General features: G+C 43.9%; 1 protein-coding gene across 1 annotated transcript in view; it reads right to left on the bottom strand.

The window, feature by feature from the left end:
* Nucleotides 1–982: 982 nt before the first annotated feature.
* The window catches only part of GPC4 (glypican 4), a 98,241-nt gene continuing 83,019 nt past the window's right edge, over nt 983–16,204 (bottom strand). Inside the window, exons 4-9 of the mRNA XM_019492796.2 lie at nt 15,321–15,486; nt 7,584–7,714; nt 7,204–7,350; nt 6,512–6,648; nt 4,339–4,514; nt 983–3,706 (exon numbers count right to left, since the gene is read on the bottom strand). Of these exons, the coding sequence (XP_019348341.1) occupies nt 3,501–3,706; nt 4,339–4,514; nt 6,512–6,648; nt 7,204–7,350; nt 7,584–7,714; nt 15,321–15,486 (963 nt within the window). The 3' untranslated portion in view covers nt 983–3,500. The remainder of the gene's footprint in view (nt 3,707–4,338; nt 4,515–6,511; nt 6,649–7,203; nt 7,351–7,583; nt 7,715–15,320; nt 15,487–16,204) is intronic.

Here is a 16,204-nt window from a genome sequence, read left to right as displayed (position 1 = left end):
GCAGTTCCTACGCTCCTTCTAAAAAGAACGGTGGCATGAAAAACAGCATCTTGAGCTTTCAAAATGAATATCGAGACAACCGGCCATCTCCCCCTCTCAGAGCTTTTGTTCCATGCCACAAGGAAGACAAAGGCTGCAGGGAGGTCTGCGATTTCTGGGGGGGTTGCAACCCTGAAAGCCAGAAGATTTTGTTTTTAAAGCTAGCTTCGATTCTGGAGCATGATTTTGAAAGAAGAGGGGTAAACCGCAGCAAATCCTGCAGCCATTCCCCGCCACAATACAAGGGATAAGACCTGCCAGCATGGATATTTGTCATTACTGAACAGCACACTTCTCTATGCTCTGATTACCGTCATACGTGGAAAGGGGGAGGCTGCCTTGAACAGCCCGGACAAACACAGATGAGTCCAAATGGATGTTTCACGCTAGACAGTGCCACCGAACTGGACCACTTCTCCATTTCCAAGGGGGGTTAATATGCTCTCTAGGCAGAAAGAGGCCTATTATAATCACCAAGTCTTAGTCTGATCTCCTGTATAAGACAAGCCACTGCAACCCAGCCAGCAACTTCAGGATTAAGCACATCACTTGTGCAAGAGCAGATCTTTTAGAGCTATGACAACTCTTCAAGTCATGTCACTAGGCCAATTTGAAGTTCAGCATTGTCCTGTTGGTGGGATTTTTTGTATAATGTTCCTGTTGTAACAGCAATATAGTTTCTATAAAATATAGATAGATAGATAGATAGATAGATAGATAGATAGATAGATAGATAGATAGATAGATAGATAGATAGATAGATAGATAGATAGATAGATAGATAGATAGATAGATAGATAGATAGATAGGTAGGTCTCTGGTTGCTAACAGTGCTATCAGGGCATCCCAATTGGCAAGTTTAGGCAGTCAGGTGCCATAATGACTTGACACCCGGAAACCAAGATCACACACAACACCAAATAAAAGCAGGAAGACAACTTCGTCTCGTTCTACATTTACGTTTACTCTGGTTTCTGTAGCCCCAGTTGACAATTCGTCCTTTGCTCAGCGGAGGGTTGTTACGTCACCAGACACATTTAAAACTCACGTCAGGTCTTTGCATTGTTCTCTTTTACCAAACGAATGAATAATAATTAGTAAGCAATTAGCTGGCAACCAATAAATCTCAATTCAGAAATGGGTTTCGTTCCTAGGTGCAGAGTGGGCAGACTGCCTGAAAACAGGAGCATTTACAGGGAACTTTCTTACATGCGAACGCTTGTACGCCCAAAACCGGAGCTCTTGGAGAAGTCAGCTGTTCTGAATACAAGGGCTTTTGTTCCATCTCGTTCTCTGAGCTCTGATGAAGTTCAGTTTTTTTTCCCTTAGTTTAATTTTGCTGGCCTGCCAGCTGGGAAGGAGCCAGAAGGGTTGTGCAGCCAGGCCGTGCTGCAATGTATTGACAAGGGGAGTGCATCTAAGGTTTGTTTACTGCAGGATTAAAATTCAAACGGGTAGGACCATTTAAATAATTAAAGGGCAATAGAAAAAAAAAAAAGCCATGAAACCAAACAAATCAGTAAAAGTCATGGAAACCACCAGCAATATTTAATTCAGAAATTCTCTTTGTTAGGGAATTTCGCTGAAAGAAAAACAGCTGGATGTAGTTGAATCCTCTAAATTAAAAACAATCTAACAAGGTCTACAGGGATAACTCTTTCAGCTACATATTGGAGACCAGATTCATTTCTACCAAGTCAATGTAATAGCACTCAAAGCTAGAAAGGAAATTCCTCAGAACTGAGGTAGTTTCTAAGTATCAGTACAGTTTCCAATGCCTCACAAGGCAACTTAGCTATTTACAATCCATTTTTTTCCCACACATAAAATTTATAACTTCTCAATTTTATGCTTCCATGATTGGTTTTCTGAAGAAAAATAATCTAGCCAGAATATGCCTATTCTACCAACATCGTGTTTTAATAAATAACTGGCTACTTCTAGTAAAATTAAGCTTCCAGGATTGTTTATATCAGCCAAGTATATTCTGGTTTTATAAGTTTTGCAGAAATTTGGTGTGACAATAAAGTTGAAGAAAATGCTGACCCTGAGCTAACAAGTAGTTAACGTTTCAGTATAAAAATAGAAAATTATCCTTACAATGCAAGGTTGGAATATAATCAATCACAAGCCCTCTCTCTGCGCCTGGGAGGGCCCCGCCGGCTTCTGACGGCGCTCTGAAGCAGGAAGAGACTTGCAGAAAAATTTTTAGTCTTTCTGAAGACTTTTTGTTTTGTAACACTTTTCAAGTTATTTCATTTCTTCCTTTTCAAAAAATATATATACTGAGTTTATTTCTGAGTTGACACAACGCTGTTCCAGCCGGAAAAAGAGATTCTGCGCTGCGGTCGCTCAGGGCCTTGCCCGAGCTGCACCGATGCTCTCGAGTGACGCCGTCCCCGTCCTACCGGGTGTAACCCTCGAGCTACAGCGCCCCAAACCCGCTCGGATGACAGCGCAACAAGTGGCTGCCATACCGGCTGGTCTTCATCCCCGGGGAGAAAGACCGCCACGTCAAAAACAAACTATCCCTAAAAGTCATCGACATTCGTCTAAACGAATCTGCAGACAAGACACGCGTTGGCACTTGCACCCCCGAAAACACGAGCTGCTTCCAACTTTACACGTTTAATGCCTTACACCTACTGGGGGGCACGACAGGACTGAAGCTACGGGGATTACAGTGAATTGCAAGAGTCTCGGGGAACAACGGGCCGCGCTTCTTCGCTTCGGTATCCTCGGGGTCTCTTCTAATGTAGCCAAATGTCCTGTAAAGGAAGTATAACCTGCTCCTGGTATTAATGCTTCATGCAAATGGCGCGTACGGTGGATAGACCCATGATGCCTTCACGTTCGGTCTACTGTATAATAAAGACAAATTGCTTCCATTTCCCTCCTGATAAGGCAACTAACATAACATGGATAAATGGGAAGTACATGAAACATCTTTTGCTTGTTGGGCGATTGTCCCTGTCCCCCCCATCCCTCCCCCCCGCCCATAAGATACCATGATAAATAAAACTTGCTTCTGTACAGATATTTCAGATTGCAGAAACACATATTTGTCACATGCCAAGATAGGACTCTGGGGTGGTTTTTTTTTTTTCCTTTGTTTGTTTTTTGCTTTTTTTTTCCATAAGAAATGTGGTAAAATAAAATAAAAAAAGGAAAAGTGATAAAAACACAAAAGCAGAGCTAACTACAGGTCTGTATATACACTTTGTTAGCCACCTTTCACACGGATTCTTGGCGAACAGGACAGACTAATAGTCCAAGTCCCTGTTGTTCCCAGAATAGCGAATGACAAGAAAAATCAATACTTTAAAATCAGTGGCAACATAGTAAAAACTGTACAATGTTGTCCATTAACTTAAAAAGCAAAGTCACTAGATGGTATAAAAGTGAGAATGGGTGCCTTTTAACTTTGATAATAGTCTTTTTTCCCCACTTAGGTTGCACAATTATCTCCATTGTCTTTGCAAGGCCAAGCACAAAATGCTAAAGAAGAAGGCTGTTGCTGATAGACCAAGACTGGTGGCAGCAGAAGTGTTTGCAGTTTTATCGTTCTTGGCGTTTCCAGTAATTTCAGTCACATTGAACTCAAACTCCAGAGAGCACTGCTGCAGCTCGCAGCCGCTTCCGCTTTCTTCTCCGCTGCTCTCGTCACCTACAGAAAACACACGCACTTCATTTGCATCCCTCCGCACGGATCTGCGCAAAACCGCCTCACTTAGGAAAAACAAGTCTTGGTTTTACTAAAAGGTTTCATTTCGGATGTTTGCGGAAACCCGATCGAAGTCGCGGCATCTCTAGGATCAAGGGCGGACTTCCTTGCGTACGTGCCTAAGTGAAACGCATGCTTAAGCAGCGTCTTGTACCGGACCAGGAAAATACTGGACAAATCCCAGGGAATGCGTTTACAGTGCAAACTTGGCATGCCTGCCTCAAGTACTCTGTGCTCCAGCAAGCTGCCGCCGCAATGGGAGTGGTGCTGTGGCATCCGCACAAAGCTTTGGCTGGGCCAGTTAGCACTGCAAAGCAACAGGGCCAACAAGTTCATTAACCCACTGGAGGTTGCAACTGCACGCACAGCTCAACTGCTCCTAGGCTTAGGGACGGCCGGTGGGGTGCAGCGTGGCACGTCCCAAGGTGCCACTTCTGGGCACAGTAAGTTTTCCCCGTGGGCTCAGCAAAGGACCCCATTTCTCTGCCCTCCACCACTAGGTAACGGATCCCCCGTTCATATCACCTCCCTCTGGACAGACAAGGCAACACCATCCAAAGACGAGCCATACTTACTTAGGTCAATGAAGTCGACGTCATTTCCGTTGTAAGCGTTCTTCATTTTATTAGTCATTACTCGAAGGGCCATGATTTGCCGACGAATCACCATATCTGGCTTTGTGATGTCAACTTCTACCTCGGGATTATTCACCTGGTTGGCTAAGCCATTCCCTGTCACTGCAAAGTCATACCTGAAAAGTAGAGTTGGCCATTATTAGGATGCATGTTGTCAGGAAGAGCGTTTCAAGGATTTGGAGAGTTTTCTTAACGTGCCTCAAACACGGGCCTAGGCAGACAAGGTTCCTTGGGTGAATTTGATATCTTTTATTAGACCAACCCAAATGGTTGGTGAATAGTTATTAAGCAAGCTTTCAGGTTCAAAAACCCTTCGTCAGGCTAAGGAAGCTTCAGACAGGGCACAAGGGAAACAGGATTTTCTTTGCTACCAAAAAGGCCTGGAATTCCTAAAATAAAATAGCTCATAAAGGCCAGAATGGGGTTTTTTCCCATTCGGGCACTGATTAAAGCATTTTGATCTTTCAACTTCACGACTGCATGACGTTCCCGTAGACATGAAGTGGGAACAACATTGTCTGATCTTAATTACACCAGTCTGAACCTGGAAAATCCACCGATGGGGAAAGAGGTATTCAGGATTTGCGCTGGCACGGCTGACATCAAAGTCTGGACCTATTAGTGTTAAGTCTCAGGCTAAGAGTCAAGATCTCAGTGAACTGAAATCGTACAAAAGGACTGAATATCCAATTTTCCTAACTCTAGCAAAAAGCGGATTATTTGTGTAATCAGATTTGTGGCATCGAGTATCACAAAGCACTGTTCCTTATTGGTTTTAAAAGGAGGATTGCATTGCTATTAGCCTGGCTTGACCAGGATCAGCCCAACAAGCGGCTCGTGGGAATACGTGGTTCTGAAGCAACACAGGGTAGAAAGATGCAGTCTAGCTCTTCGGTTTTAAGTGTTGAATGATCATGCTCAAATGAGAATTTATGCTCTGCAAGAAAAATCATCTTCATCTACAGAGCGAAAGACCTTTATTTATCCAGGATTTCAATAACAAATTGAGAGAGAATTCATTGCTTCATATCAACCTGACAACTAATAATTTGGATAGAAAGGGTACAGGTTGTAGCCGTGTTCATCTAAAGACATAAGCAGACAAGACTCTTTGTGTAAATGTGATACCTTTTATTAAACCAGCTCAAATAGCAGAAAATAGCAAAGGAGAATTTTTCTAACTATTTGAGTTGGTCTAATAAAAGATATCACATTTACCCAAAGAACCTCGTCTGCCTAATTTGACAGAATTCACTTTTCCTCTTAATCTACCTGATGGGAGACTTGCTCTGGAAAAATGCAAGTCTGATCGTTCGGACAGCAGCTCCCAACGCAAGACAGCATCTTCATCCAAGGCAGCATGTAAGTACGTGCTTAACTTTGGGAGCTTGCTTAAGTCCCACTGAAACAAATACTCCAAAGCCCACGGGCCCAGAGGAGGCCAGTCAATTAGACTTAAGAACATGCCTCATGTGTGAAACGGTTGCTTAATAGCCCTTTTGAATAGAAGTGGATTTTAAGGCTATCTTTCAACCTAAATTATTGTGTGAAAAATTTTGCCCAGCTCTATCCTGGCTTTGGCAGCGTAGGATGAGACCTGAAATGCCAACAAAGCTGTCCAAGTGCATGCGTCTCCCCTAGTCTACTATAATAAGCCAGGTTGGGTATTCACAGCTGGCACCGGAGAAGAATGTGCTGAGGATCATCATATGCTTTTGGGAACGGGAAGAGCTAGTTTCTTCCTGGCCTGCTTGTCAGAAACACTTTGGTTTCTTGTCTAATGTACGTGCCCTACATAAGCTACCTCCCAAGCAGATACTGGCCAGATGAACAGCAGAAGGGTCCAAGGGTTACTGCACTAGACACCCACATTCAATCCCCCCCTTTGCCACGTTGTTCCTTGTGTGTCCTTAGCTCTCCAGCTGTAAAATGAAGATAAGAGCATTGCCCTGTCCAAGAAAGGATGGTGTGAACTACGCAAGTACAATGATGGGCACCCAAGAGAGGTACCAAAGTCAAAGTCAGAGACAGCCAAAATGCAACCAGGCAGACTCTGAAAGGCTGAAGTACTGCGTCCCGTGAAAAGACAGTGAATTAAGTCAACCCTTCCAACCTGCTCTTGGCACTCCCGTTCCAACATTCGTTCTCGTTGACGCTGCCGGCAGCCATCTTCTCGTCGTTACAAATGTTGCCAGGCAGAGAGGACCAAAACTTTTTGGCCTGCTTCAGCTTTTCCTTTACATCAGTGACCTAATAATAAAAACAAGAAAGCAGAACATCAAAGCTCATCCCCGCAAAGGAAGCTGGAAATGGAGTTATATCACAATAGCTACGCATAAGCCAGAACCTCAATGCACGCAGGTTGGCGTCGTCACATCAGACTCAACAGCCTCTGGGCTTGTTTGGGTTTATTTTATTATTTCAGTATAGAATTAAACCCAGATTTTCAAGAAGTCTCTCTTTCAGAAGGGAAGCCAGTAAAACAAGCATTTACCTGGAAAGCAAGTGCTGATTTAGTTCCTGTCTAGACCTGTAAGTAGATTATATCCTTTCAAGAGTTTCAGATCCCTGCGATTTCCCTCCACTGCTTTTAAGGTGACAAAATGGAAAACAGGCAGACTGCCGTGCACGTGTGTACACACACGCAGACATGCACACCCTTTCTTCTTAATTCATTTAAAACCTTCACCTGGAAAAGCTACCTTTTAGGCCTGCCAAAGCTAACCATGGGGGTGACAAAGCACATTATGTGCATTATGAACAGAGCTTGTTCTGTGGCAATTCGACAGGTCAACACGCACTCACCAGCCTATCTAAACTCGTGCCAGCAGCTGTAGTCGGCCGCTCCTCTGGATTGTAGGGTCTAAAGCGAGCGCTGAAACCGCTCTCAGAAACCGAGCGAGAGGTCCGGCCTTGGGCCAGTGTTTTTGGCTGCCCACATCCTTGGAAAACCTATGTAATTTAATGAAGTCGCTTTAGAAAACAGGCATTCAAACAAGACCTTCCCTTACGTTTCTTATCCAAATACCATCAATCAAACACGACTGTGCCATGCAAAAATAATAAAATAGTGCTAAAAACACAAGAAAAGCATTTAAGGCGACATTTTCCATTAGCGGAGATGAATATCATGTGCTGGAGAAATAAAAACAGGATTTTCTCTTTAAGCCACATTGACGTTCTACCTTCTGAGACACTTGCATGCTGTTCTCCTGCATGTTCATGATGGCATCGGAAATTTTCACGTCAATCGGGTCCATGACCGACTCGATGTTAAAAGGGCCCTCCAGCCTCTCGGCCACCATCAACATGGAATCTAACGTGGAAAGAGGCAGACGCAAAGTGTTTTAATGGAGGAAAGGCAAGCATGGCACACGGCAAGTACAAATAGCGGCCCATTGAAAGCAAAGTCTCCAGTTAAAGAAACCCTCTCCCCAGCTGTCTTTTAGCGTATCGCTCTTAAAAAGGCAACCCAACATTGCATTTTGAGACTCCATGCCATCGCACTTGGACAATCGCGTGTTTCGCGCGGTCAAGAAATCTGTTCGAAGGAATCTCGCTCATCGGTGGGACAGCTGCCGGCAAGGATAAGAGACCTATCGCGGCTGCCAAAAACAGAGGAGACGACACGTGAGTGCAGGAGTGAGCTGTTGAAATGCCGCTGCTGATCGGCATGCGTCTTGAGGAAACGTGCTCTATGCTCAGGCTTTTCGATCTTATTCCAGCAAGTAAAAGTAAAGGGATGCAGATGAAAGCTTAGGCCCGAATGTTAGAAACACAATGCAAACTACATGCAGCAAAATCTATATTTGATCAGAGAAAACAATCACAGTTTTCTCTAATGCACTTCTCTAACACAGTCCAACAACAACTACCCGCATTAGAATAAACCTCTATTTATAACAACGGGCTTTTATCTTCCCGTTACACAATAAATAATTTTCGGCATTAGGACAAAAATATTGGCTTGCTTATTATTCATCCCAAAGGAAGACAGCAGACAAGAGTGCCTGGAACTACAAAACTGAAGTTTGGGACTTTTGATAAAAAGGAAGGATTTTGCACGCACAAGGAATCAAAGGTTTCTGCTCCCTGGCTTGCATCCTTCGCAACAAGGACACTACATGAGACCACAGCCAAAAGCTTGGGACTAACGGTCTGCTTTCCTGTATCACTCAGGGCAAGGAGATGAAAAAAGACGGATGGCGGCTGTCACCGCACGATCATTCCCCGATACACATGTATTTGTCAAATACAACATTAAACGTGTCCGCTAGCTAAGGCATCTCCATCATTCAGGCAGTTATTATTGGCAGGAAGTTTTTCTTCACGTTCAACATATATATTTCCATTCAAATCCTCCTGTAACACACATGCCCAGTGTCCCTTATACCATGCTAGGGCCATCAGTCACCTCCCTCTTCGGTGTTTACACACTTCAAATATTTGCAGATTGATGTTACCAAACAGGCGGCTGTTAGCCACGCCAAAGCAGCGCTAACTCCAAGTCAGCCCCTCCATCCCAGTCGTTTCTGCTGCCCTTTCCCATCTCCTTCCCTCATTTTGTCAGAAGACGGTCACAAACCTGCAATTTTGTCAACGATTTGTGTTGAACCCGTAGGGTTTGGGCATTATGCAGGAGGTCAGACTCCACGACTGCAATGGTCCCTAACAAAAAAGGCCGTGCAAGATTTCCCTCTCAACACCGATGATACGGCTGTTCACTCCCATTACGCAGCAATGGGCGTTTCACGTTCAAACAATTAATTTCTGCTGAATTCAAGTACTTCTCAGGGAACGTAGTCCCTTTATCAGGGGCAGAAAACTTCTGTGCTTTTATATTAGTGCTTAAAGGCCTATAAAGAGATCCCATTTATTAAACAGGTTTTAGCCTTGCTCAACTTGCCCTACAAACTATAAAACTATGAAGACTTTTTGGCATCACTCTGTTTAAAATAAAAATCCCGGTATAAGTAAGATACCTGTACATTTTAAAAAGAACCATTGTAGAGGAAGTGTTTCAGCCCCATAAACCCAATTCTTCAAAATACAAATAAATCTGTAGAGGTCTTTTCTGGGGGTTGGCTGACTGAATAGGCAATAGCTAACACAGATCAGGAATCCTCTCCAAGGGGTTGCTATTAGAGTTTGGTGCGCACGGTTAATTTAAACTGCAATTAACTTCAACCTTGACAATCGTGCACCATTCAGGAGCGGGTTCTCTCCGTCTCTCTCAGTTCAGACACAGAGCTAATATTTAAGCAGTCAAATCTGGGGAGAGCTACAGTTTATAGGAAACAGAAATGTCCACGTATGTGCACAAACACACACACGCATGCACACACCCACCATTAATGCCAGAATTGCTACAATCTATAGGAAATGCAAACACATACATGCAAAGACTGCTAACATGCACACACACACATACATGCACACTATTAATGCCAGAGCTCCTACAACTTATAGGAAGTGCAAACACATAGATGCAAAGAGTGCTAATCACACACACACACACACACAGAGCATTAATGCCAGAGCAACTATAACTTATAGGACATGCAAACACATACATGCAAAGACTGCTCACACACCCACCCACAAACACACCCACACACAGCATTAAGGCCAGGGCTGTTACAATCCATAGGAAATGCAAACACATACATGTAAAGACTGCTAATTACACACAAACACACAGCATTCATGCCAGAGCTGCTACAATCTATAGGAAATGCAAATACATACATGCAAAGACTGCTAACACACACACATGCACGCACGCCAGAGCTCCTACAACCTGTAGGAAGTAAAACACATATATGCAGAGTGCTAATCACACACACACACACACACACACACACACACAAAAGAGCATTAATGCCAGAGTAGCTATAATCTATAGGAAATGCAAACACATACATGCAAAGGCTGCTAATTACACACACAGCTTTAATGCCAGAGCTGCTACAATCTATAGGAAATGCATATACATACATGCAAAGGCTGCTAATAAGACATTTACACACACACATCCCCCCCCATTAAGGCCAGTCCACTACAATCTATAGGAAATGCAAACACATACATGCAAAGACAGCTAAAACATCCCCCCACCAGCACACAGCATTAATGCCAGTACTCCTGCAATCTATAGGAAATGAAAACACATGCACACACACACACACAGAGTGCTAGTGCGCGTGCGCGCACACACACACACACACACGGCAATAATGACAGAGCTCCTGCAACAGCATGGCTGGAATTCAGGCATCAGGGACTGCAAACAGGTCTCAACTAAATGCATTTTTCCCCCCAAAAAGGTAATAACAAATGAAACAAAGAGTCTTAGACTGTATTGTGGTGGGCTCCAATAAAGTGATGCTTCAAATCTCTGAGTAATGACTGCTAGCATGAATATACCATTGTGCCGGAGGAGAGAAAAATGCTTTTGATGTGCTAGCAAATGGAGACTTTTGTAAACAAGTGGAGCACAACTTAAATGTGTTCATCACTGTCAAAGCTTTTGGGGGGTTGCAGGCACCATAAAGAGCATCCCGTCGTAATTTGGAGGACGCCGCTCGCTTCAGATAAAAATATTATGAATGGGCAGATAATAAACACGCATCGTGTATAGTTTTTAACAAGAAAATCATTCCATTTTGTAACTACTTAATTCTCCGAGTGGCCAGGAAAGGCCCCAGATCAATAAAGTGTTTGTGAAAGACTGAAAGGAAACATAAACCCCAATTCTTCTGGCTGTTTGGCGTCTTTGTAAACTTTGAGCCGGGCAGGCCATACACAAGAGCATGGGAATGTAGAGCGAATTGGGGCCTTTGTTACTTATGGTGCCATGGCGTTACATGTATCACAGCGAAGGAATGCAGCCTCCGCTTTGACTGCTGATATAGAAAATGCATTCGGCCTCCAGCAGAGCTGCCAAAGCTGGCTATAAAAGATAAGGAAAGTAATAATTGGCCTTGGAGAATATATTCAACTGTAGCTCTTCAGTAGCAGTGATAGATCCTGACAAGAAGCACTAAACCACATAAACTTTCATTAAAATAAAAAAATTTAAAAAAAAAGGAGAGAAAGAAAGAAAGGAAGAGAGAAACCTGTATCTAGGCCACAGTGTTATTTGGGGGATATCCGAGTCGTTCCTACCTCCTGCTAGGAACTGGCTAGTGTCCTGCCAGCAATCATAACTAACAGTAAATTCTCTCTGGCAGCAACATTTGACATGAATAAAGCTGGCTAGGAGTCAAAATACCGGTACGTGATAGGGAACGAGTTGCACCTATCCGTAATTCATTGCAAAAAGGGGGGTGGGGAGAAGCAGCCTTCTGAGAAAGCTTCCCCTGGTTCAAAATCAATCAGGGCTCATAGTAAAGGCGATCTCTTTTATTAAAACCAACAAGATTTTTGCACAAAAAAAAAAAAATTATTTAATTGCAAAAGACTTGTTGGTCTAATACAAGAGATCATCTCTACTCCAAGTCTGAAGTGCCTTTTCCTCTAGACCAACGCGGCTACAACCTGGTTCAAAATCAGGGACATTTATGAATGAGTGTGCGACGTGCCCCACAAAAGGGCGGCAGGGTGCAAAACGCAGCACGGAGCTCCGCTTTACGGCAAAGCCCTCGCTTCCTCTCCGCACGGCGGAGACAGGAGTGAATTGAAAAAACATATCGCTCCATCCCTTAAAGAGCCTTTTCCTCCTGCATAAATTTGTGCTCGCTACTGGCATTGAGATGACCCACAGCAACAAAGCAGCCTGCTCTTGCTCAGGAAAGCAATTCTTTTGCATTGTGCCACCAATAATCAGAAACCCACATCTTCAGCTTCACTGTCTGACTTGAAGAACAAAAGGCAGTTCTCAGACTTAACCCCACGATGTAAAGGGGGGGAGGGCCTTGACCATTCATTAACAATAGTCATTTAAAAAAAAAAAAAAGAGAGAGAGAAAAAAGGAGCTCCTGGCACACAAAGTAGGACTAGAGCGATGTACATTGAGACCGAATTTTACCATCTAAGAGTAAATTAAACCCTTGTGGAAAAAAAAGAAAAAACCATGAAAAGGCACTGGAGATCAGCATTGTTCATTCAGGCTGGGGGGGGGTTTCCAGCAGCTTATTTGTAGCAAAGTATGCCCCTGTCTAATTGCTGCATAACTGCGCCAAGAATACATTTGGGAAGTCATTTAAAAGGTGGTTAGTTGACAGAAGAGATTATAATAAACCTTGTAGGAAATACACTCCAACATCGTATCAGGTTTTCCCAAAAAGGCTCTACCTTGGGCTGCACACACGTGGAGGCCTGATCCTGGGAGGATGTCTACCAGAGCTTCAGTCTCAGGTCCTGGACGGTCCTACCGACTGCCAAGGGACTACACGCCCACGTGAGTTAGGTACGCAAGTATTGGGCAAACAAAGACAAGCAAAGGGAAGGAGACGTGCAATTAAAGCACGTGCAAAAATAAGCCCTGCCATCGTTAAAAAATGGTCTCTAAAATTCTGGTTTTGTTAAGCATGCAGACAGGAAACGGGCAGCAAAGGCAGCCCATCATCTGAAGTCCTCTCATACTTCAATATTCAATACGCAGGGGACATGTCTACAGGCTAGCACACTAATACGTGCCCCCAACCCCAGTAAATCCTCTGTTATTTTCTGTATAGTTTGTGTTGCAAAACTGGAAAATTAAGACTGAAGGCAAATCAAATTCCCAGCATTTGCTCAATTATTCCGTTTGCGAGTGCTTAGAACTAGTCAACTCCTAACGGAAAATATTCACACAGATCCATTAAAATGTGGCATTTTGCCTCTTGATTAATGAATCCTTTCTGTTTCTGCAGCAAACAAGATAATTTAAAATTTGTCTACAGAGAGCACATCTTAATGTTTTCAAAGTCTGCCTTCTGCAGCAAAAGTAACCAACCCAGAAACAAGCAACACAAAGAGTTTTGGCAGTAAATGCATTTGCAAGCATAACATCAAATACTTAAGCAGTGAGTGGGCAGATAACATTTGGGGATGGCGGGTGGGGATTATTTGGGGAGAAATAACACTTCCAATCTGTTTATTTTGTCTTGTGTAATAATTGGGATTTTTGTATGCAAATCCCGAAGACTCTCGTTCATCTAACGTGGCTCGCCGCCTCTCCCCGACTTTACTTTTTAGTTGCATACAACCTATAGCAATTAACTATTTGTGCTTTTGTCTGTTTTCTGGGATTATGCTTTCCCTTTCATGGGATTCCTCTTTTCTACTTGGACTAGATGTCTGCATGTCTTCCAGCTTTAAGCTATTTCAGCTACCATTGTGGCTGAAATAATGTTCTCAGGAGAGAGTGTCAGTGTTCTTGAGGATCTCTCTGAAGCCTAATTTAATGTTGCACTTGCAAATAGTGTTAAAGTGGTAATTAGCTCCCTCCATGAAACATGCAGGCGAAACCTTCCTCTGAAAACACAGTGCATATATCCAGTTAATGTGGACAATTAAGCAAAAAATGTGTGTTTAGAAGAACGGGGCATAACTATAGCTTTTAAATGAAAATCTGGCTTAAAATATTAAAATATGCCAATTACCAGACACTTCCTTTTTTCCCCTACATATACAACCTAATGAGTGGGAAATCTTTCCTATGCAAATACGTCTTCAAATGTCTCATTGCTATAGAAATGCACCGGTGCCTTCTCAATGGTGCAGTATACTTCACATCTGTGCTTTAATCTGCATTATAAGGAGAGAGGTGCTTGTCCCTAAGGAAGTGTCTGACAAAAATCCAGATTCCTCTTGAAAACATGCTCTAAGCATTAGCATTTGGGGGGCAGGATAATATCAGTTATATCCAGAAACGGCAAAGGCACATCACCACCAAAATCCGTCCCAAAATGAGATATGACGTTGCAAACTCAATTTGACAAGACGAACAAAGAGGCCCATAAACATGGAGATGAACAGCCAGAGATCGAGTTGCAAGACGGTGCAGACCTGGTCTGCTCTGAAGCTCGGTGCATATCCATCACCTTTGCCAGCCTTCAACTCTTATCAGAGAAAACAGGACTGGAAGAGACCTCGTGAGGTCTTCTGGCACAGGCCCTTGTCTCAAGGCAGGATCAGGAACTCCCTGGAAGGAATGAGTCTTTAGGAAAGACAGGAGTGTGATTAGGAGGGTGGGGAAGGGCAGCCCAAAGATAAGGGGAGCCACAAAAAGAAAGTGCCTCTATGCTTTGCAAAGGGAGAGGTTATGCCGCTGCCATAGAAAAGGGACAGAGCAGATGCTTTAGAGAAGATGCATTATAAGGAGGGGAAGCTGCAGTCAAACAGGGGAAAGCGGGTTACAGTCTCTCACCTACCGGTGCAAAACAGTGAGCCTTGTTAAGCACATCTGGGGGGTGAGAAGTCTTGGGAGACTGCACATCTCCATCACAAAACACATTGCTTTGGGGCAGAATTTCTCTTTTAGACCAGTCTTGGGCCATAAACACCGCTCCTGGATAGCACGCCAGGTCCAGGCTACGCCCCACAGCCAAACAGAAGTATAGACAGGACTGCATGTAGATGGGAGGACCCAGACCGGAAGAGCGGCCCAGATGCATGCAGTTGGTCTCTCGCCCATACAGCCTACTTTTTTCCCCCCATTAAAAAGGTTGGCCTTTCTATTGGTGACTGGTACATTGTCAGTCGGTGTCCTTGGGAAACAACGTGAGTGGGAGAATGATTGTGGTGCAGAGGTTTGCAGGATAAGGAGGCAATGCAACCATCTTGGTACCTCTTACAGCCACTTAAAACAAAGTAGTTACGGTCATTGTGTAAAAAAGCAAAGGAGCATCTTCAGTACCAGCCGCGAAGGCAGCTTGCACAGGTAGCAGCCGTCAGACACCTACTTGCGCACTCGGTTGTAGCCCCTACCGTCTCACCTATGAAGTTATTCCACTCTGTGTCCAGGTCCCCTTGATTAGCTAAACAGCCTCTCATGACGTTAAAGCAGTAATTGTAACATGGCTTTACGGAGACGAGGCCTCGGCAATGTGGACAGTACATCATTTTCAGCAGTGCTCGGGTACCCTGGGGCGTCGGGTTCACCTTTGAGAGAGAAAGAGGAAAAGAGACGGCAATTACATGTCGGTCACAAAAAGAAATCACATTTGCACCACTCTAGGAAAGACCATCCATTGGAGGAGAAACCCCAGGGTCAGGTCTGGTTTCCTGGCTGCAGCTCAGCTGCCTTAAACCATGGTGACTGCAGAAAGATGTTTTACACACCACACCTTGGGGGTGCAAGGCTCTTTAGGAGGTCCTTTTGCTACAGAAATTAAATCAAAATGGAACAGCGCCAACCAAAAAAGGTAACGCAACATTAAACCACGTCTGTTAGTTTGCAAAGTCAAGTGCTCAGAAGATGGGTGACAGTAGATCCAGCATTTCCCAAACAACCTTACCTTAACGTCCCAGCTCTTAATGAAGCTGGGACTCCAGGGGGAATTAAAAAAAAAAAAAAAGGGTGAGATCAAGCAATCCAAGACTGGAACAAAGTGCCCGGGCCCATCCCAGGATGCAGCTACAAACAAAGCAACCTCTGATGCAAAAGGTGGAAGCTTCAGAACGGCTCAAAAAAAGGTAATAAAAGAGCCTGAGCAATGGAAAGCAAAAACTTTTATGTCCAAGGTACTGCCAACTCCCTCTTTAATTGACCAGCAGGAAACATCACAGCTGCCGATTTCTTCCTTCGCCAAGTGCCGTGCTCCATCCTGCTCCTTCTCTGGGCAGGCTTTTCTCCAGCTCCAAACCCTTGCACACTACA

This window comes from Alligator mississippiensis, chromosome 8, assembly GCF_030867095.1.
Source record: "Alligator mississippiensis isolate rAllMis1 chromosome 8, rAllMis1, whole genome shotgun sequence".
NCBI classification, from domain to species: domain Eukaryota; kingdom Metazoa; phylum Chordata; order Crocodylia; family Alligatoridae; genus Alligator; species Alligator mississippiensis.
This window is presented reverse-complemented; position numbering and strand designations above follow the sequence as displayed.